The 22,512-nt window shown below is 37.7% G+C and overlaps 1 protein-coding gene across 1 annotated transcript; it reads left to right on the top strand.

Moving 5' to 3' along the window:
• The first annotated feature begins 23 nt into the window (after positions 1-23).
• chrnb5a (cholinergic receptor, nicotinic, beta 5a) lies at positions 24-22,288 on the top strand. Its single transcript, XM_057844255.1, has 9 exons — positions 24-1,818; positions 2,048-2,124; positions 7,943-8,088; positions 9,149-9,193; positions 9,705-9,814; positions 10,829-11,355; positions 13,891-14,381; positions 17,513-17,658; positions 20,989-22,288. Exons 2-9 carry the CDS (start codon positions 2,067-2,069, stop codon positions 21,002-21,004), a joined length of 1,539 nt encoding a protein of 512 aa, XP_057700238.1. The 5' UTR covers positions 24-1,818; positions 2,048-2,066; the 3' UTR covers positions 21,005-22,288.
• Positions 22,289-22,512: the final 224 nt, after the last annotated feature.

The raw sequence follows: 22,512 nt of genomic DNA, 5'->3' as shown, positions 1-22,512 counted from the left end.
CCCCCCCCCCCCCCCAAAAAAAAAAAAAAAAAAAAAAAAACCTAGAGTTTATAGAAAGGGAAAAAAACTAAGGTTTGGATTCAGCACCCTGAAATCGGATAAGTGCTTGGGTCAATCAAGGCTTTTTTTTCAATGTTTTTTTTTCCACTTTGTAAAATAATACATTCCAATGGATCAACAATGAATCATGTTTGATTTGTGAAATTAACTTGGATTATCCAGAAAAGATGCCTTGACACTCAGCAGTTAGTTGGTTTCAGCTTCATTCCTTCCACAGCCTATTAAGGTTTGAGCATTTTGGTTCTGTATTCGAGTGGACGGTGACACGAAACCCCTCCTACGATAATGGCAAATCATGTGCATGCACTCAGTTAGAGTTAAAATTACTGTGGCAGTGGATTGCACAGAAACAACATGCATTTATGACACATTTTGAGTTGCTTTGCAAGGTAACAGAACATGAAAAGATTCATTGTGTGATATCGTCATAAAATGTTGTTTAGAGTGCTGCAGTGGATGTTTATAGGAGCTTTACTATTTCACATTGTCGCGTGTAATAAAAATGGACCATTTTCTATTTTAATGACATAGCATTGTTGAAAAATGAGGTATGTAGGCCTACATGAATTGTATTAAATGTAATGTGGTCTCTGGCGTCTGGTCACCCTACAGCAGGGGTCGGCAACTCAAAATGTTGAAAGAGCCATATTGGACAAAAAGAAACGAATATGTGTGGAGCCGGGGAAAAAAAGCCTTATATGAACTCTGTGTCAATAATTGCTATATTAGCCTACTATCAAAATGACTAAGTTGGCTACAAAAACATAATGAGCCTTCATGATTAAATGTTTATTTTCCCTGCAGTGCATCCTATAGAGAATGATGCACCACATGACTACGATGCTGCCTGTTTTAACTTAGTTACAATATTAATGAATTAGATGAATGTTTGTGTCATGTTTGTCTCCTACAGAAATCACAGTAAAACAAAAAGTATATTTCTCTAATCTTTTTCCATTTTCAAACATTTTTGAAAAAGCTCCAGGGAGCCACTAGGGCAGCTCTAAAGAGCCGCATGTGGCTCTAGAGCAGCGGGTTGCTGACCCCCACCCTGGAGTTAAGAAGGGGACCTGTTTTGAAGATGGTTTTGGATGTTTTTTTTTTTTTTTTTTTTTTTTTTTAAACCTCAGTCGTGGAAATTTTCTGGTACCCCTTGCATTTAAAGGTAAAGAGAACAGAATATTTGTGTGACACAGTTTTAATGACTGATGCCTCCAAATCGAATTTATTGTCAAATGAGCATATTTAATCACAATAAATTTCAGGGACAATTTATGATGTGGCTGATGTAAATGTGTATTTTCATATCGTCACAAACACCCGCTGGTAACCAAAATCTTTTGAGAAAACAGTGTGACACCCTTTTTGTTCAAAAAGTATTGTGTTTTTTAAAATTAATAAATCATATCCATTTTTTGTTAAATTTATTCCCCTAGATCATGGTTACAACATTATAAACCCATGAACCCTCCCCAAGAGGTAAATACTGTACATTCACAGGTAAAAGTGAGTTAGTTGGACATTTCTGTGATCTCAATGGACGAGAAAGGCCAGCAGAGCAGAAGCATGTTATGACGCAAACAGTGCACACACGCACATACGCTCCTCCTTTTTGCATTTCGGAGCTCCAGTCCCGGGATCTTTGTAGACCTTACGTACAGTTGAAGTATCTTGAGTGAGGAGGTGCTTGGGCGATGGCAGAGGACACATCCAAAATACTTTGCAATTGAACCGAATTAACCAGGATAAACTTTTAAGGTGAGCACTGGGCAGTTTCTTCATTAAGAGTATGCGTAGTGACTTTTTGGGGGGCAAGCATGCTGCAAACTTAATTGACAGAACTCAACATTTTTTTTAAAGTTCCAAATTGGTGTATAGTATGTGCTTGCAAAGTCCATTCCTGCAGCAAAATGAGCATTTGTAAAGTCATCATTGTATATGTTTCACGAGAACACCTAACACAAAGGACTTCTATAATTGATTTTAGATATAGAGTGCGTCCAAAGATGCGGACCAACGCTGTCTTAGTGGTGTCTACACTCTTTTTTGCAAGTAATATAACAGGTAAGATTATTTAGTTTTTATTGTGATTTTATTTGCTACCGTTTTTTGTCCGTTTTTATTTATATCGTGTTTTTTCAGCGTTTTGAGACGCGTTTCACTGCACAAGGTGCTCACGTGCATTCACCGAAGGCTACTGCATCAATTTAGGTTAAATCTAGTTGGATCACTTGCTAAATTGTTCCTTATTTCTGGTTTTATAGCTTATTTTCCGGCTTGTTGTTTTGAGGTGTCAAATATAATAATATTCTGTCAAAGAAAAACTTAGATATCCCCAACAAAATATAACAGCCGAATATTATGAGGAATAGATTTTAAAAGAAATATTTTAAAACCTTCAAAACACAATGAAATAAAATCAAAGAGCTATACTTTAAGGATAGCAGTGGTATGTTGTGATTGACTCATGCGTTTTGCGGTCAGTACAGTCTGTTTATTATTGGTTTAAGACTGCATCACATCTTACTTCGAGGCAAGGTTTGCATAGGGACGGTGGGGACATTAACCCCATCCTCTTTTTAGGATGCTCAAATTGCCCCCACCAATCCATTTTTTTCACCTCAAATGCACGTTTGATTAGCTGATGACATGCACCCCCGCCCCCCACCCCCACCCCAGGGCACACACATACACACACTCACTCACAGCCCCGACAGAAATATATGTCGACAATATGCCGCCTCCTCCGCCCCCTTCGAAGAGGAGGGACATTATTTTTGGGCCAGCAGCAGCCACTGTGAGTAATGCAAAAAGACGTCAATGTTGTTGAGGTGGGGAACACACCACTAATTTTGCTACTGAAAGTCCGACCTGCATCAGAGTTAGCATTACAATAAACTGAGAATTTACTAACTGCAAAACTCGAGTATGAAGTTGCTGAGAAGTGTCCTTCTGTATGTGTATTCTACTGTTAACATTAATTAAACTGTGAGAAATGTGAACCGAGGTTTACCCTAGGGTGACCAAACGTCTTTTGCCAGAACAAGTCCACTTTTCACGTTCTCTCCATAGCGTCCGGCCAGGTTTAATAAATTCATGAAAATATCCGGTTTTCGTGATTTTTCACGGGACGAGAATTCCTCCAGCTGCTGGGTGCAGCCCTTGCCTGCGTTGACGTGGCTCCTACCAGTAGGGGGAGAAGGAGTAGTAGTTCTTCTTGTTTTCTGTTGGCAGTTTTATCCTTGTATCATGGGGCATTACCGCCATCTGCTGGGTTGATGGTTTGGCAGTTACAGATTACAATATGGAGTACCTAGTACCTAGACATGTATGCTGTTGTCATTTATAAAAATGTTTAGTTGGCACATAGCCTACTATGTGTGTTTATTGACTGGACTACATTTCCATGGGGCTGTATTATATTATTTTTTTTATCATTATATTTTTATATTATTTGTTTTTTTTGTTTGTTTTGTTTTGCATTTTTATCGTTTTTGTATTTATTTATTTAGGAAGAATAAAGCCTGTTGAGTAAGCTGTAACCTGTTGAGTAAAAAAATATTTCCATATTGTATAAGGCTTAATGGCAATATTTAAATATATATATATTATATATATATACTGAACTGTATTTTTCTATCCAGACGGAGGAGGCACACTTTAAATATATCAAAGTGATACACGCATCTTTGGGTGAACTTCCAGTAAAATTTCAGTATCTCGAGGCCAGACCAAGTGTCCTCTTTTTTGGAAATCAAAATATGGTCACCTTAGTTTACCCCCATCTCCCCAATGTTCATTTTTATTTTATTTATGTGGTCTTAAAGTAGCCCAAAGGAGCTTTCATTTTTTTTGCTGAGTTTGTCTGTGCTTGTGGACAAAAGCAGTAGAGTCCTGAAGGAAGGCTCCATTTTTATTTATTTTTGCTGTTCTCCGACCAAGAAGTTTTTTCAGTAATATTTAATTTCTTTATTTAGACAATGTTAAGTCTTAAGACAAATGTTTATTTTTTCCAGTCCTGGATAATTGAGAGATAAGTTTGTATTTATTATGTATGTTAATTTATGTTTAAATATTGCAATTTAAATTTGCTAATAAAATAATTTATTCTGGAAATTTTCAAAATGTTTCTTTGGTAGTTTTTGAACAAAATAGGTTTGAATCGAACGGCGTATCACCTGAACCAATACATATGAAAGTTTGTATAAGTCAATGTGCCACATGCTGTTATATTGTCCGTACCATTGTTGAGACCAAACCTACGCCCTTGCTTAGAGGTATTTTGAATAGCTAATTTAAGCTAAAAGCGATATCAGCATAGAAAATTAGAAAGCACAGCAATAATGTCTTTATTAAGGTTTAGGTTTTTGGGTTCCAGTTCTTGTTTTAAATCATGTTGGATTTTAAAGGTGAAACTACAGTATTGTGAAAAAGTCTGAACCTTTTGGATTTTCTCAAATTTCTGCATGAAATCACCATCAAATGTGATCTGATCTTTGTTAAAACCACACAGATGAAGAAAACAGTGTCTGCTTTAACTAAAACCATCCAAACATTTATAGGTTTTCATATTTTAATGAGGATACTATGCAAATAATGACAGAAGGGGGAAAATAAATAAGTGAACCATCACATTTAATATTTTGTGCGCCCTTTGGCAGCAAAAACTTCAACCAGACGGTTCTTGTAGCTGCAGATCAGTCTGGCACATTGATCAGGACTAATCCTGGCCCATTCTTCTCTAAAAAACTGATGTAGCTCAGTTCATGGGATGTCTGGCATGAATCGCTGTCTTTAGGTCATGCCACAGCATCTAAATGGGGTTCAAGTCTGGAATTTGACTTGGCCACTACAGAAAGTGTATTTTGTTCTTCTGAAACCATCCTGAAGTTGATTTACTTCTGTGTTTTATATCATTGTCTTGTTGTAGAATCCATCCTTTTTTAGCTTCAACTATCTGACAGACGGCCTCAGGTTTTCCTGCAAAACATCCTGATAAAATTTTGAATTCATTCTTCCATTAATGATTGCAAGTTGTCCAGGCCCTGACGTAGCAAAACAGCCCCAAATCATGATGCTCCCTCCACCATGTTCAAGGTGGGAATGAGGTGTTGATGTTGGTGAGCTGTTCCATTTTTCGTCCACACATGACATTGTTTGTTACTCCCAAACAATTCAACTTTGGTTTCATCAGTCCACAAAATATTTTGCTAAAACCTCTGTGGAGTGTCCAAGTGCCTTTTTGTGAACATTAAATGAGCAACAATGTTTTTTTTTAGACAGCAGTGACTTCCTCCGTGGAGTCCTCTCATGAACACCATTCTTGGCCATAGTTTTACATATAGTTGATATGTGCACAGAAATATTGGAGTGTGCCAGTGATTTCTGTAAGTCTTTAGAAGACACCGTGGGGTTCTTTTTTTTTTTTTTTTTTACCTCTCTGAGTATTCTGCACTGAACTTTTGGCGTCATCTTTGTTGAACAGCCACTTTTTGGGAGAGAAGCAACAGTGCCAAACTCTCCATTTGTAGACAACTTCTTTGACTGTTGATTGATGAACATCCAGACTTTTAGAGATGGTTTTGTATCCTTTCCCAGCTTTATACAAATCAACAAACCTTGATCACAGGTCTTCAGACAGCTCTTTTGAGTGAGCCATGATGCACGTCAGACAATGAGTCTCATCAAGACATTCCTTATCAGGTGTGTGTTTTATAGTAGGCAGGGCAGCTTTAAACCACTCATCAGTGATTAGGCACACACCTGACTTAAAATGTTAGGTAAAAATTGTTTCTATTGCTCTTTAAGTCTCCTTTGGCTGAGGGTTCACTTACCTATTTTCCCCCTTCTGTTATTGTTTGCATGCTATCCTCATTAAAATATGAAAAGCTATAAATGTTTGAGTGCTTTTAGTTAAAGCAGACACTGTTAATTCATCTGTGTGATTTTGAGAAAGATCAGATCACATTTGATGGTGATTTTATGCAGAAATGTGACAAATTCCAAACGGTTCAGATACTTCTTCATATCACTGTATAATGGGCTCAGTGAGTGTGTACAGAAATATTTCCTTTTTTTATTTTTATTTTTGCAGTAGCCAACTGCATTGACCTGGTTGTATATGGTTTCCATTAACTTAAAATATCTCTACCTAGAGGCAGATGGGGGCCCTCAATAATTTATCAATGGCCCTTTCAACCTACAATCAAGAAAGCAGAAATCCGTTTTGAAAAAAGGACCACGACTTGCTTTGTTTTCCAGAGTATTCCTTCTTTTTTTTCCCCTTAAAATCAGATACTTTGTTTGAAACCACATATCCGCACTAGTTCATGTCTGCTCCAGTACAACAAACAGTCTGACAGATTTGTTGTATGACAGATAACAGAGTAACGCATTGTACTCAAGGCACGGATACCCTCAAGTCATGGTTTCAATTATTTAAAAGATGGAATCCATGCTTGCATCTTTCACCACGTTGTTTTACTAGATCTGTAGTGGCGCAAAAGAGAAAGAAGTCTTCAGTTTGAACTTGACTTTGGACCTCGTTATTTGAAGTCTTGTATGTTCTTTGTGCTTATGTAGGTTTAGCTCAGTTACCCTCAACCACATTGCAAACACACACATCGTAGTTTCATTGATGACTCTAAATTTTAGAGTTTAAACAACCCTTTGGCGTGGATTAGAATTTGTTCACTTCAGTGGGCACACTACCTTTTACCTAATGGGAACTGAGGTAACGCCAATGAGGACAAGCCAACTCAAATATGTGGGGGAAAACTAAAGAATCTAGATACTATAAATCCATGCAAAACTTCTTAAATACCTTAACTCAGTGGTTCTTAACCTTGCTAATGGTACCGAACCCCACTAGATTCGCGTGTGGGTTCACCGAACCCTTCGGAATTCGATAATAAAGCAATTTTTTTCAAATTCTAAAACTGATATATCTAAACTAATAAGCCAATAAACTAGCTAATTCCCGTTCAAAATTCTTCATTTTGAAAGCATGTTTTATCAATAGGTCAAAATTTGAGACAACGCTGCCCATTAGTCTGTTGTATTTCCTCTTACCAAGTGCGAGTCAACCTTCCACTGAGCAAACCAGTTCCTCCTCCCATTAGATCGAGGACTAGCAGTTAAAAGAAATGGGTTAAACCTGTAAATTGGCAGCAAACCAGTCCAAAACATGGCCTAAAAAGCCACTTTGCCAAGATTCAATCAGTGTATGAAAATAGCCCCCTGCGTTTCTTTACCTTCGCCGAACCCTTTAGACTTACTCACCGAACCCCTGGGGTTTGATCGACCCCAGGTTAAGAACCACTGCCTTAACCTCTTAAATACTGACATACAGGTACTGAAGTTTCTATGTATAACCATGACATTGTAAATACAGTAGGATCCCAGTGGGAACAAAACTTCTTTTAGTAGTGGGAGCTGCTAATTTAAAAAAAAAATTCAGAACCATGTTAAAAGTGTGAGACAGGTGTTATGTGGAAAATGCAGACTACCAAATCCACAGATGCTTTGGTATTTATAGATTTTAACAATGAGATATCTTATGTTTTGATGTGAATTTATTCAATCGCAACTACCTTTTTCATTTTTCCTCAGCCACGATGCTTACAATGTTAGTTCCAATGAGTAAACATACAAGTCCACTCAAATATCAATAAAATTATTAATAATTTAAAAGACAGACTTGCATTGTACATTTAAAGTAAAATATGTATTGCAAATATTTGCAATTATATTGTGGGGTAACTTGAGAAATAATGCAATTATCACAATTTTCACAAGATTCAAATATAATTTGTATGATGCAGTACGTTAGAAAAAAAAAAAAAAAATTGAATATATGAGATGTGTTTCGTTGCACTCGCAGGTATCAGAGCAGAGAGTGCCGAGGAGCGGCTGGTGAATTTCTTGTTAGGTCCTGAACGCTACAACAAACTAATCAGACCGGCTGTCAATAAGAGTCAACAGGTCACCATCTCTATTCGTGTGTCACTCTCTCAGCTCATCAGTGTCGTAAGTATATTCATTTTAATGTCTCAATGTGTTGATTTAAGAATAATTTAAGAATAATTTTATACAGTATACTACAGCCCAGGGAACAAGGTAGGTATGTGGCTAGTGGGTCAAGTAGATGAGACTATGAGTGAAACATCGGAATGCCTGTTGTTAACATGTAAAGGGAAGATGTCTTATAGCCCAAGAAGTATAGATGACATTATGATACAGTATATTCAACATCCATCTTACCAATGAACAGTAAGCAATAGGAAGAAAACACATGTATTAAGGGGTTTTATTGTGCTCCATTACAACCTTTACTCTAAGTTGCTGATATTTATTTCATATTCATTAATCTTCATGTAAACTGATTTGATTTTACTGACATAATTTTAGATATGCAACAATACTTAATAGTTGTTGTTTATTAAACTCATCTATCAAAGACAAGGCCCTGGGGCCAGATCCGGCACCGTACCGTTTTGTGTGGTCCCTGAAAGAAAATCATGTACATCAACTTAATGTTTGATGTTAAACAATGAGGTCTTGCAAGCATTTTTATTTTTATTTATTTATTTATTTACAAATCCCCCTTTAAAATTAATTGAATATATATTTTTTAACATTAAGGTTTTTACTGACCTCCAATTTCAAAACAAACCACTTAAAATTCAATTTATTGTTTATGTAATAATTTGAGGCGACATTTACGAGTAACGTACTGGACTGTCTCAGGAAATTAGAATACACACTATTCTAATTTCCTGAGACAGTCAGGAAATTAGAATATTGTGTACACAATATTCTAATTTCCTGAGACAGTCAGGAAATTAGAATATTGTGTATTCTAATTTCCTGAGACAGTCCTGTATATATACACAGGACTGTCTCAAAAAATTAGAATATTGTGTATTCTAATTTTCTGAGACAGTCCAGTATATGGGTTTGCAGTCATGATGGCTGTCCGATGGAAACCAGTCCGATGGGCTGTGACAAAAAATATTTTGACACCCCTGTTTTAAAACTCCACCAATTACTGACAAGGTTGTAATGTAGGATTGTTGTTCTCACGCAGAATGAGCGAGAGCAGATCATGACAACCAACCTGTGGCTGTCCCAGGTAAATGATGGTCTGCATCTAATAAAAATGTTGGTTGAACTTGAAATGTCAAGTCAACCAATCTCACTGGCTTTTTTATTTTTTTGGGGTGAAAACTCAAGTTAACAAATTGACAGTCCGAACTTAACATTCTAACATTCTACGTAAACTGGACATCGAATAACTTAATATGAAGTCCCATTTACTTGAAATTTTGAGTTCAGAGAACTGACTTGTTTAATTGTTAAAAACCCCGAAAAAGCCTGTGAAATTGGATGACTGGAAATTTAAACTTTAACCAACTTTTTTGTTCTTTAAACAGTACATTAGGTTTGCCAACAGTCCCTGATTTCGCAAGAAATCCTGGAATTTAGGAAGTTCTGAATGGCGGCGGTACCAATCAGAACTTTCTAAATTCCTGGTTATCCCGGACAATTTGGACTGTTGGCAACCCAACAGTACATGCACCATATACTTTGACTATACAGTATACACGTAGACGTGACTTTATTTTTTTCACGTCTTTTCCCAGGAGTGGAATGATTACAGGCTGAGGTGGGACCCAGAAAAATATGAAGGTATCAAGAAACTTCGAATACCCTCCAAACTTCTTTGGCTTCCTGACATAGTGCTGTACAACAAGTAAGTGCATAAAGGTTATATAGTCAGTTGTTAGTTTTTGTTCAGTTTTTCACCTGCAAGTTTGCTTTACATTTCCAAAGTGTGTTTCTATCGCTGCACCTGTTCAGGTACTTCCCACTGTCTAAAAAATATATACAGTATGTTAGGGCTATTGACGACTCACATTGCCTGCAGGTACCATGCAATGTGTATACTTAAGCTAACTGTAATGAGGGCAACCAATCTCGAAAATGAGTACAGTGATGCCTCGGTACTTTGCGCTTCAAACTTCGCGCCCTCAGTCTGTCGTGGATTTTTTTTCATGAAAAAAAAAAAACACACACACACAAAAAAAAAACATGAGCTGTCCTGAGCCTGTCGCGCAGTCTCCCTCCTTCCCTCTCTCTGCTCTTTGTTCGTCAGGCAAGCAGTGCACGTGCCCTGGAATTGCTTATTAAAGTTAACAATGATTGACAGATTAATGTGTTTGATCTTGCCAGAGTCACGTACTTCTCAAGCGCCGCATGCGTCAATCATCGTTTAACTTGTTAAACAGTTGCTGTGGCAACTTATTCTGTGTAAGTGAGCAGCTCGGAGCAGATTTGAGTAGAATCACTCAGTGAAACATTTAATAAAGCCAAGTATTTTTCTACTACTTTATTCTTGTTTAAAAGTAATAAGGTGGGACAGTAACATGTTTAAAACTTATCATAATATTTACTTTTTTTTTTTTTAATTATACTTTGGGGAAAAAAAGGGAAAAAACATGTCCTATATGTATTTCTTTCCAATGCTAAAGCAGAAAAAAATACATTGAACACAAACAAAAGTTTTTGGGATTTTTTTATTGCGCTACTTCACAGTTTTTCACTTATCGCAGTGGGTTCTGGTCCCCATTAACTGCGAAAAACGAGGGATCACTATAGATAGATAAGTTCCATTATGGTTTGATGCAATTAAAAAAAAAAAAGATTTATGTTTTACCTTCTTCTACTTCACTAATCCTTAACCTCTACTCCCTAACATGTGCCACAGTGCTGATGGTGTGTATGAAGTGTCCTTCTATTGCAACACTGTGGTCTCCAACACGGGAGACATTGTTTGGCTCCCTCCCGCAATCTACAAATCAGCCTGTGCCATTGAAGTGCAAAATTTCCCCTTCGACCAGCAGAACTGCACTCTCAAGTTCCGCTCCTGGACGTATGATCACACAGAAGTTGACCTGATTCTCACCAGTGACTATGCCAGCCGTGACGACTTCACACCCAGCGGAGAGTGGGATATTGTCTCGCTCCCGGGACGCAAAAATGAGGATCCCAATGACATTACTTACCTTGATATCACCTATGATTTTGTGATCAAGAGGAAGCCGTTGTTTTATACCATTAATATGATCATCCCCTGTGTGCTGATCACATCTCTGGCTATTCTGGTGTTTTACCTGCCATCGGACTGTGGCGAGAAGATGACGCTGTGTATCTCAGTGCTGCTGGCACTCACTGTGTTCCTGCTACTTATTTCAAAGATTGTACCGCCCACCTCCCTTGCAGTACCGCTCATTGGTGAGTTATATCTATTTTAGTTCATGTTTTCACAATTAGAAGTGTTAAACCAATATCATTGGGGATTATACTGCGTTCATGAAAGAAAACTACCGCTAAATTGAAATGGCAACATTTCATAATAGCATGCCTTTTCCTCGCCCAACATGTCCTACATTTAGCTGAGCCCAATTTAACGTATTTGTGAGATGCTGAATAAGGCAGCCATTCCTTTGTTTTATTACTCATAATAAATCTCATGCTTTTCAAATTTCATTTGCAAAATGTGTTTAACAAACTCAAAAGACAGTTAAGTTTTATTTATTTATTTTTTTGCTGGAAATAGTGAACCGAAGAGAACAGACTCAGGCAATGGAGATTCTTTGTAAATAGAAGCTTGAATAATAAGTACAAAAAAATCAATACATTTTAGCATACAGTACGTATTCTTCACTGTATATCTATAGAGTCCGTTTGCACAACATATAACTTTTCTTTAGTAAATCCCTATAAATTCATCATCATGTAATTTTACTTTCCCTCTTAGACTTTGAATCACATTAGAAATTTATTCATAATTTAGTTAAAAATCTGGGTTTAACTGTCATTTTTCGATCATATTCTGAAGGAATGCGATTAGACTGTCAGGTGAATGTACCACTACACTGTCTGTGACTCCTTACATAATCATATGTTTATCATTATATCAAGCGCGTAGGTTTGCATAGGGATGGTAGGGACATAACACTCCCAACTTTTCGGGATGCTCAAATTGTCCCCACCAACTTTTAAGCAACCTTATTTGTATTATATAATGAGTTCAGTTATATAGGTCATATAGATTATCTTCCTATATCTTGTAAGGATAAAATTGACCCTGCCATTATTTACTGAATTATTTTCATGATGTTCAGACATACATGTACCCTTTTTCACTTGCTGAATGTGTCAGTCCACCCTCCCCCCCCCAACGCAAGTTTGATTGGCTGATGACCAGCATTTATTTAATATGTATTTATTTATTTTCTACATGATTTGTTTAAAAATATTTTTTATTTCTAGCATATGCAGACATTTCAGATAATCATACATTAATCATTGTCGAGGTAAAAAGTTTTCATTTTTTGTTGCGTTTAGCTGTGCTTGTGGACAAAAGCAGTCGTGTTTTACCTGAAGGAAGGCTCCATTTTTAAATATTTTTTTGTTATACCCTGACTAAGAATTTTTCAGTTCAGTTATATACATATTTATTTAGACGGACAATGTTGTTCAGTGGTCTTTAGACAAATGTTTATTCTTTGCCTTCCTGGATAGTTAATAGATTACAGTGTATCACAAAAGTGAGTACACACCTCACATTTCTGCAGATATTTAACTATATCTTTTAATGGGACGACACCGACAAAATGACACTTTGACAATGAAAAGTAGTCTGTGTGCAGCTTATATAATAGATTTAATTAATTTTTTCCTCAAAATCTAGCCATATCTAAACCCCTGGCAACAAAAGTGAGTACACCGCATGGGAACTACGTACATCCCTAAATGTCCAAGTTGAGTACTGCTTGTCATTTTCCCTCCAAAATGTCATGTGACTTGTTACAGGAGTGCTGTCAGCATTGCTGCAGAGATTGAAGAGGTGGGGGGTCAGCCTGTTAGTGCTCAGCCCATATGCCATACTCTACATCAAATTGGTGTGCATGGCTGTCACCCCACCGGTGAGGTGTATGTACTCACTTTTGTTGCCAGGTGTTTAGATATTAATGGCTATATTTTTAGTTATTTTGAGGGGGAAATAAATGAACTCTTTTATATAAGCTGCACACAGACTACTTTTCATTGTGTCAAAGTGTCATTTTGTCAGTGTTGTCCCATGAAAAGATATACTTAAATATCTGCAGAAATGCAAGGGGTGTACTCACTTTTGTGATACACTGTATTAACAAGTGTGTATTTATTGTGTATGTTAATATAATTTAGATTATGCTCAAATATTGCAATTTAAATTTTCTAATAAAATGCAGGCATTTATTCTGGAAGTTTTCAAAATATTTCTTTAGTAGTTTTTGAAAACAAAGGTTTGAATCAAATGGTTTATCACCTGAACCAATTCACGGGAAAGTTAGTACAGGTCAATACAGATTTATTTTGCATTGATCATTTAGCCTATTAATGAATTAGATTCTTATTGGTGAGAAATGTAGCCCTGACCCCCATTCACACAATCTGTTTGGTCTTATTCATGTCCCGGCCCCAGCAAAAAGCGTACATGCAGGTTATCTTTCCTGCCAATGTTGAGACCAAACCTACGCCCTTGCATTATATATTATATTATTTTGATTATAATAAATATGTAATGATGTAATGTAACAGGGAATGTACAAGATGTCATCAGGGTGCAGCTTGATTGTTTAAAAAATGAATTTCTTGTAATGTAAAGCTGATATGAATTTAAAGTCTTCATTGGCAAAATCTGTTTGCACTAATGCCTTTTAAATACTGTTTGCGGAATTTAAAAAAATGTATTTATTGGTTGCAAATCTTCCACCATTTTAGGTAAATACCTGATGTTCACCATGGTGCTAGTCACTTTCTCCATTGTGACCACCGTATGTGTTCTGAACGTCCATCACCGCTCTCCCTCCACTCACCATATGCCTCAATGGGTGAACCGTCTCTTCTTAGTACAACTTCCCACTCTTCTTCTAATGAGGCGTCCAGGCGCGGCTAATGTCCGTGACAAGCTCAGGCGGAAGTATGGTGACCGAAATGCCATCAGAAAAAGCCCCTCTCAGGCTGCAACTGATAAACACCGGATCCCTAATAGAAAGCTTGGGGGGATTCAAACAGATTCTGACTCCTTCTACGTGAATGCAGACTGGGCCCACAAGTATTGTTGGAGGGTGGGAGACATCCCAGATGCGGGTGGTGGATCTTCAGACATTCAGAGGCCTTTGCGCTCTCAATGGGATGCAGATCTCGAAGAGGCGGTGGAAGGGGTGAAGTACATCGCTGAGCACATGAAGACGGAAGATGATGATGAAGGGGTAAGAATATGCATAAAAGTATGTGTAAGTATGTTTAACAGAGGAAACTTAAAGGGAACTTGGGACTTAATGCTCTAAAAAGCCTCAATTGTTTTTTTTTTTTTTTTTTAATACTTTATTAGAAACACCTAAGAAATTGCCATTGATTTAAAAATCTGTAATATTTAGTACATGTTTTGACCTACGGATGGCGCTATGTTTGATGCGGGCATTGGATGCTCGGGGTGATGATGTATTTCGTCACTGTCGCTAGACGAACACTACCGGGTTACTCCAATTCCTTCCACGTGGGGAGACATCCAACACATGCGCACATTGGTTAAAAGTGGCGAGTATTTACTATTAGTGTTTTTACTGAGTCTTTTATTACCTTTTCATCTCCTCAAAATACTTTCATACTTTTAAGCATTGTGTTTTCTTGTGGAAGCTTTAAGCAGATTGTTGATCTGTTGACCTCATTAGTCATGTAGCATATTTAAACCATCCTTATTTGATATTAGTACGTTTGGGTATTGTATTAAGGCATCTCTAGTATGTTCTGTCTGTATGCATCTAAACAAAACAAGCTGAAAGCGGACGGAAGCACTTTGGGTGTCAAATTCGCTTCTTGTAGGACGTATCGTTGGTGTAGCACATTTTGGCAGAACACCATTTTTTACCCTACCCTCGTCTCATCCCGTCTTTCCTGTTCATTTTGCTTTTGCTGCTCGTTTTCTGAAATATCAACAGTGCTGTTATGCTCACTAATGTTCCTCTCGGGTTCAAATTGAAAGGGTTGAACAGATGACATGTTTATGTCGCTAGAGTCATATTCTGGAAGCCCGGCAGCGTAACCATGTGACGTCATCGCCCTGCAACGTCAACAACAATGGTGACCTACTAGTTAAACTTATTTTACAAATTGCATAAAAACAAAAACATCAAGAGGGGTGTCAATATCAAATTATTTTAACTCATAATCACGTTTGCCTTTTAAGAACTACAAGCCTTTCTATCTGTGGATCCCTTTAAGTACTAATACATTATACTTTAGCAGAATTACGGATGTGTGAAAAAACCTGGGTAAACGTACTGATTCCTCCCAAGTACTTAACTTTTTTTTTTTTTTTTTTTTTTGGAAGAGAGAATTTTTGAATGCCAAAATCATGTGATTTGTAGCAAATCTGTCACATTGGGCACTCCATCTGCCACACGCTCAGATCTCTAAATACAAAAATAATTAAAAAAAAAAAAATCAATACAATAAAATATATTCTTTTATTTTATCATAGCTATTTTGTGTTGAGAAAAAAAATATTATTGACTAATGGAAATATGCACAACAAGAGCTGACCACGGCCTTGTGGAAGTAAATAAATCCATATAAATACACCTGGACATAAATGTTTTGAACTGGATAGTAAAGTACAGATTAGTACTTATTCCTGTGTCCTAGAAATTTTTTTTTTTTAGACTTGAATGGAACAACACTTCTTTATTCAGTGTGCTTCTCAGCATATATGTCACAGAGACATCACGGAGATTCCTTTTTATGCTGTAATACCACACCCACAGGAAGTACACACTATGGCAACAGCAGTGTGACATAAATATGTCACATCTCCTCCCCCCTTACATAACATGTCCCAGAAATAAACACAAAAATACCTCCTGTTTTTCCCCCATTACTTATTAATTATAAATAATGCTGGATAACGACGTTCAACAGTCACTTCCGCTTTTCTGCTTGTGGAAACAGGTTCCGATACCGTTTCAGGTTCCGTTTGTGTATTGGTTGAATTAGACACAATTACAGCAGGATTGTTTAGGTTTGACACATCCGGTAAGCTAGACATTTCTGGTATAATTACACTGCTAGCATCATCACAATCAAAAGACAGTTCTGGAGTAGTGTCTGGTGTTCCCAACAATTGATCCAAATGGCGACGCCAAACACCATCAGCTGTCTGAACTGTGTAGGAAACAGGCCCAGTTTGAGCAATGATGGTGGTAGGGGCCCACTTTTCCTTACTCTGGTAACTTTGGGCCATAACAGGTCAAAAACCCGGTTCTTGGACTGCAGTTCTCTGTACTTGACTTGCTTCCGTTGATCCATTTGAACACTCTCGCTCAGGGTTGGTGGTTTCAGAAGATCCATGCCAGTTCGTATCTCTCGAGAAAACATTAGTCTCGCTGGCGATACCTTGGTAGTTGCATGCACAGATGTTCGGTATTTGAGGAGAAATTTGTGTAGTCTCTAATGGAGTGTACTTTGCCCTTGTGATGCTTTGAGAGCATGTTTGAGGGTGTGCACAAACCTCTCTGCCAAGCCGTTGGTTGCCGGGTGATAGGGAGCCGACTTAATGTGTTGAACCCCATTGGCTTGCAGGAATTCAACCATTTCTTTTGACACAAATTGGGGCCCATTGTCTGACAAGAGTTTAGCAGGGGCTCCGAAACGACTAAACATCTCCCCTAACTTCTCAGTTGCCTTTTCCAATGTGGTTGATTTCATGATAGCTACCTCTGGCCACTTACTATGGGCATCGATAGCAACCAGAAACATTCGATTTTCAAAAGGCCCGCAAAGTCAATATGAATGCGGTGCCAAGGGTCCTGAGGAAAATCCCAAAGATGAAGTGGGGCTGCAGGTGGATTGTTGCGAATCTTCTGGCAAGATTAACAACTTTTTACCGTCTCTTCGATCTGTTTATCTAATCCTGGCCACCAAAAATAAGTTCTCGCCATTTCTTTCATTTTAACAATACCACTGTGACCTGCATGCAGTTGCGCAAGCATTTTAGCACGCAATGACTGTGGCACAATCACTCATTTTAAATAAATGCTTAAAATAGATACTGAATTGACTGAAACTATTCTACTTCTTTGTCATGAGGGCATGGACACACACTGACTGTAGATTAAGACCTAATGCACAATTTAAGATTGTAAAACTTTCACACAGCTCTCATGCTTAATAAATATTACAGAATCTTAATTGCACGTTAGCTCAGGGGTTTATAAGCGTTTGGTTTGCTTGTGCATTCACAAACCCATGGGCTGTTATTAAAACATGAGTCTTGTCGTACTTTTTCAGCTTCAACACCCTAAAACACCCAAAACATTAGGTTCTTGTGTGTGTTATGTTTCAGATAATAGAAGACTGGAAGTACGTAGCCATGGTGATAGACCGTTTGTTTTTGTGGATCTTTATCCTAGTGTGTGTAGTTGGAACACTGGGGCTCTTCATGCAGCCACTATTCCAAAGCTACAACACACCTACTGCTGATGATACTGAGTAAGTCATGAACACACCCAGATACAGAAATTCACAATGACACTATAAAGCACAGATTTAAAGCTTTCCAGTTATACTTTGATGTTTGTTGGACATTTATGAAAAATACAAGCACATAATTAAATGGATGAGAAAAGCTCAAACAACAGCTTGACTCAAATAGCATAACCCATCAGGGAGCCCTGATTCTAAATAATTCTTGTAATCCTATTAATACAGATGGTAAACCAATTTCACTGAGGAAAAAAATGTATTTTTGACTTGCCAAGTGTGATTTATGCAAGGTGTATCTCTATGTATTGGTTGCGATTAGGTAGCTATTTATTTAGAATCTTTACATATGGGTGGTATATGGTAAAAAAAAAAAAAAATCTTTGCATTTAGGTACAGCCCAATTATTTGATTTTCATTAAATGCTACTGAGTCTTATTAAATAAAATTAAAATGGTAGAAACTAGATGGACTTTACCACCACCTATAGTCCTGATGTTCATTACAACCATACATGTGCCCCAACTTTATTTAACTTTAATTTGATACATTTCGCAACTACAGTTCAAACCAAGTCCTGTACACAGTGTACAATAAAATGCAAACATCGTCGTCGTTGTCTCCCGCTTATCCGAATCCGGGTCGCGAGAGCAGCAGCCTCAGCAAAGAGGCCAGGACAGCGCTCTCCCCAGCTACTTCCACCAGCTCGTCTGGGAGAAACCCAAGGTGTTCCCAGGCCAGCCAAGAGATGTACCGTATTGGCCCGAATATAAGACAGTGTTTTTTGCATTGAAATAAGACTGAAAAAGAGGGGTAGTATTATATTCGCGGTCTAGACGTTATACCCATTCAAGACACTAGATTGCGCCATATATCATTGAAGCAATGTTCTGTCATGACAGATCTCAGCTACTCTCAAGTTTAACCAGTTTGCATTATTTTATTGCAATGTTTTTCCTTATTCAGATTTGTTTGAAGACTACAGTTACAGTTAGACTTCACTTTGATGGTTAATGCAGTTATTGCAATTTTGTTGTTTTATCACAATAGATTGGTTTATTTACATTTCAAAAACCAGAAGCCATTCATTTACAAATGTGATTGCTCTTTAGTTTACATATTTACTTTTTCTCTCAAGTATATTGTTATGATTATGTTATTATTATTTGGTTCGGATGTACTGTAATTATTTTCTGTATAAAAAATCGTATAAAGAACAGTCTGTATAAAAATTAATTATTGCTCAAAAAGTCTTTTTTTTCAAACTTGAGTCGTGAAAAATAGGGGGTCTTCTTATAATCAGGGCCGTCTTACAGTGGGGAGAACAAGTATTTGATACACTGCCAATTCCCATTGGCAGTGTATCAAATACTTGTTCTCCCCACTGTATATTCGGGCCAATAAAATAATCCCTCCAGTGTGTCCTGGGTCGGCCCCGAGGTCTCCTCCCAGTTGGGCATGCCTGAAACACCTCCCGAGGGAGGCGTCCAGGCGGCATCCTAACCAGATGTCCAAAAAAACTCAACTGGCTCCTCTCGAAATGGAGGAGCAGCGGCTCTACTCCGAGTCCCTCCCGGATGACCGAGCTCCTCACCCTATCTCGAAGGCTGAGCCCAGCCAATCAGCGAAGGATGCTTATTTCAGCCGCTTGTATCCGCAATCTTGTTCATTCGATCATTACCTAAAGTTCATGGCCATAGGTGAGGGTAGGAACGTAGATTGACTGGTAAATCGAGAGCTTCTCCTTCCGGCTCACCTCCCTCTTCACCACGACAGACTGGTTAAGCGCCCGCAACACTGCGGAGGCCGCCCCAATCCGCCTGTGGATCTCATGCTCTGACCTACCCTCACTCGTGAACAAGATCCGGAGATACTTAAACTCCTGCACCTGGGGCAGGAACCCACCCATGACCTGGGGCGAGCAATCCACCCTTTTCCGGGTGAGAACCATGGCCTCAGACTTGGAGGTGCTGATTCTCATCCCAGCCGCTTCACACTCGGCTGCAAACTGGAGGTCGCTGTTTGATGGAGCGAGAAGGACCACATCATCTGCAAAAACCAAAGTTGAGATCCTCCCACCACCGAACTCGATCCCCTCCACCACCCGGCTGCGCCTAGGAATTCTGTCCATGAAAGTCACGAAGAGAACTGGTGACAAAGGGCAGCCCTGGCGGGGTCCAACCCTCACCGGAAACAGGTCAGACTTGTTGCCGTTCACACGGACCAGACTCATACTCCTGTGGTAGAGGGACTGGATGGCCCCTAACAGAGGGCCATCCGCCCCATACTCCCAGAGTACCCCCCACAGGGTGCCCCTGGGGACACGGTCATAAGCCTTCTCCAAATCCACAAAACACATGTGGACTGAATTGGCAAACTAGGTAAAGGGTAAAATAGTTAACCTTGTGTAAGTGTGGGGTATAAGTTGACAAGAAAATTCAAGTCAATAAAGTTGTTCTTAATCCTTTTAGTGTAAAATATCTCACGGCTTAATTCTTAGCTGGTGGATTTTAATTGGGGGTAATTGAGTTTTGAGTTATGAAATGTGTTAACATTACATTGGATTGATGTTTTCATTAGAGCACTATTTCCAATGTGGTAAAGCAACTAAAGGGAATATTGAAGTACTGTGTTAAGTGCACATACCTTTTTCAAATGCCAGCTTTCTGTGACGAAAAAAACAAAAACACCATATTAAATACATTTCAAAATATGTCCTACTAATCAGTCACTTTAAATAGTAGCAAGTATTTGGCAAGTATAAGGTATCTTCTTGGCTGGCTTATGTGTAATGGGGTTCTATACACAGTTGTTCATTAATTTCCCTCATTACAGGACAAAAAAACCCAAAAAAGAAAATGTTTGCTCAAAAGATGATAAGGCCTGTTAAAATCCTACATAAAGATGAGAACAGCGTAGACATTTTTTTTATGAGTTCATCCCCACACAAAGTCAGGTGATCCATTTACAATGTAAAATATTGATTCAACCTACTTCAGAGTGAGCAACAGAGCAGAAATAACCTTTATCCTTAAGGTTCCTCCACATGTCCAATTCATGATGGCTGCTCCATTTTACGCTCTAGAATCTGCAATTTCCAGACCCATCATGTGTTTTTCCCATTGTGAATTTACAATTGCAGACTACTGGGTGATAAAGATACGACTATTACTACTTCTACTACTACTACTTCTATGAATGAATTAAAAACATTGATCTTTTTTTTAAATTTGGCCTTGGAGAGCAATAGTATTCATTTTCAAAATATTTTTTATAGAGCACAATAACTGCCAACCTTTTGAGATTACAACTTACCTTTTTGTTTCCATCTTTCCATAGGTATGCAGATTTCTAGGATGTTAGAACAAATTGGTCTTTCTTCCACATTTCACCAAATTTTTCATCCCGATCCAGCTTTGTTGATCAAAACAATCGTTAAGGTCTAGTGTGCAGTAAGTATTCCTTCAAACAGTGACAACTGGTGAGTTTTCTCCTATGAGGGCTATATATGGTATATCCATACCTGTATGTAGTAATGTATGTAGGTATGTATACATAAATATCGTATGTATGTGAAGGTACGTATGTACATGCACTATGTACATACGTATGTGTATGTTATGTACGTACATACATTCTATGTATGTACAAATGTATGTATGTACATACTGTATGTACATACAGATGCAACATACATAGTGTTGTTGTTTTTATTATTATTATTATTATTGAACAATTTTTATTGCCTGTAGTCAGATTGACTTTGTAAACAAAAATCCGTTCTCAGTTCTCACCTGAATAAATAAAAAAGTGAAGAAATACTTATTTAATTATGACACACAACATACAGAATATGATATGTAAATAAAATATTGTCATAGCTTCTACCATAAAGGCTTGAGGTAGAAACTGTGATGGTGAAACTCATACTGCATGCCTTTTAATTTGACCAGATTTAAACTCTAGCAGCATTACAGGCTCCATGACACAATTGACTGTTCTTCTGTTCTACTTTCAAACACAATATATATACCTGTATTTGACATGTTTAACTCTCATAATGTATACAAAGTGTAATACTATGTAAGTAGCATCCGTCCCTGGCTGAGTTCAGACAGCACTTTAATACTACTATGGAATTAGGTTAAATACAATGTGTTTTCTCTGTGACACTACAGTTGTAAAAAATATACATATGATGTATGTTATTTCTTTCATCTCATCACAAGACCTTGCTGTTCAAGTTTGAAAAGGGTAAAAAAATGCAATATCGAATGACAAACAAATGCAAACGTCACTAAATGTTCGAATTTAATGCTCTGCAACTGTTTTAGCCAATACTAGCTTTTTTCCCTTTTCTTTCTTTCTTTCTCTCTCTCTTTCTCTTACCTTAAACAGGTAACATTAAAAATAAATCCCCACAAAACTTGACCATGGTGGTAATGCATGAGATGAAGCATAGTATGTTTATTTGAGAATATGAATAAAAGGTGCATAGGTGAATGAATTAACTCAATGAATTTGTAATTGCTGCTACTCCTAACAGCTAAGAAAAAGACTTTTGGTTGTTTTTGGATGAATTGGTGAAGAATTTGTAAATCAGTTAAAAATAAATGACTGTAATCAATCACAATATGTGAAATAAAGTTGATGTGTTCAGAGATCGAGTGATGTTATCATAAATATGACTGAAAATGAGAGTGAAAATCAAACGTGAATTTGAGTTCTTTTCTGGCACATTTCAAATATGAATTTAAAATTGGCAAGTCATTTGCATTTGATTGTTAATACTTGTGTAGCGCTTGCCATCTAATTTAATTGATATTACCACTGACCATTTGTGGGGTTGTTTTTCTTTGGATA

The sequence above is a fragment of the Corythoichthys intestinalis genome, chromosome 8 (genome assembly GCF_030265065.1).
Source record: "Corythoichthys intestinalis isolate RoL2023-P3 chromosome 8, ASM3026506v1, whole genome shotgun sequence".
In the NCBI taxonomy this organism is placed as follows: Eukaryota; Metazoa; Chordata; class Actinopteri; order Syngnathiformes; family Syngnathidae; genus Corythoichthys; species Corythoichthys intestinalis.
This window is presented reverse-complemented; position numbering and strand designations above follow the sequence as displayed.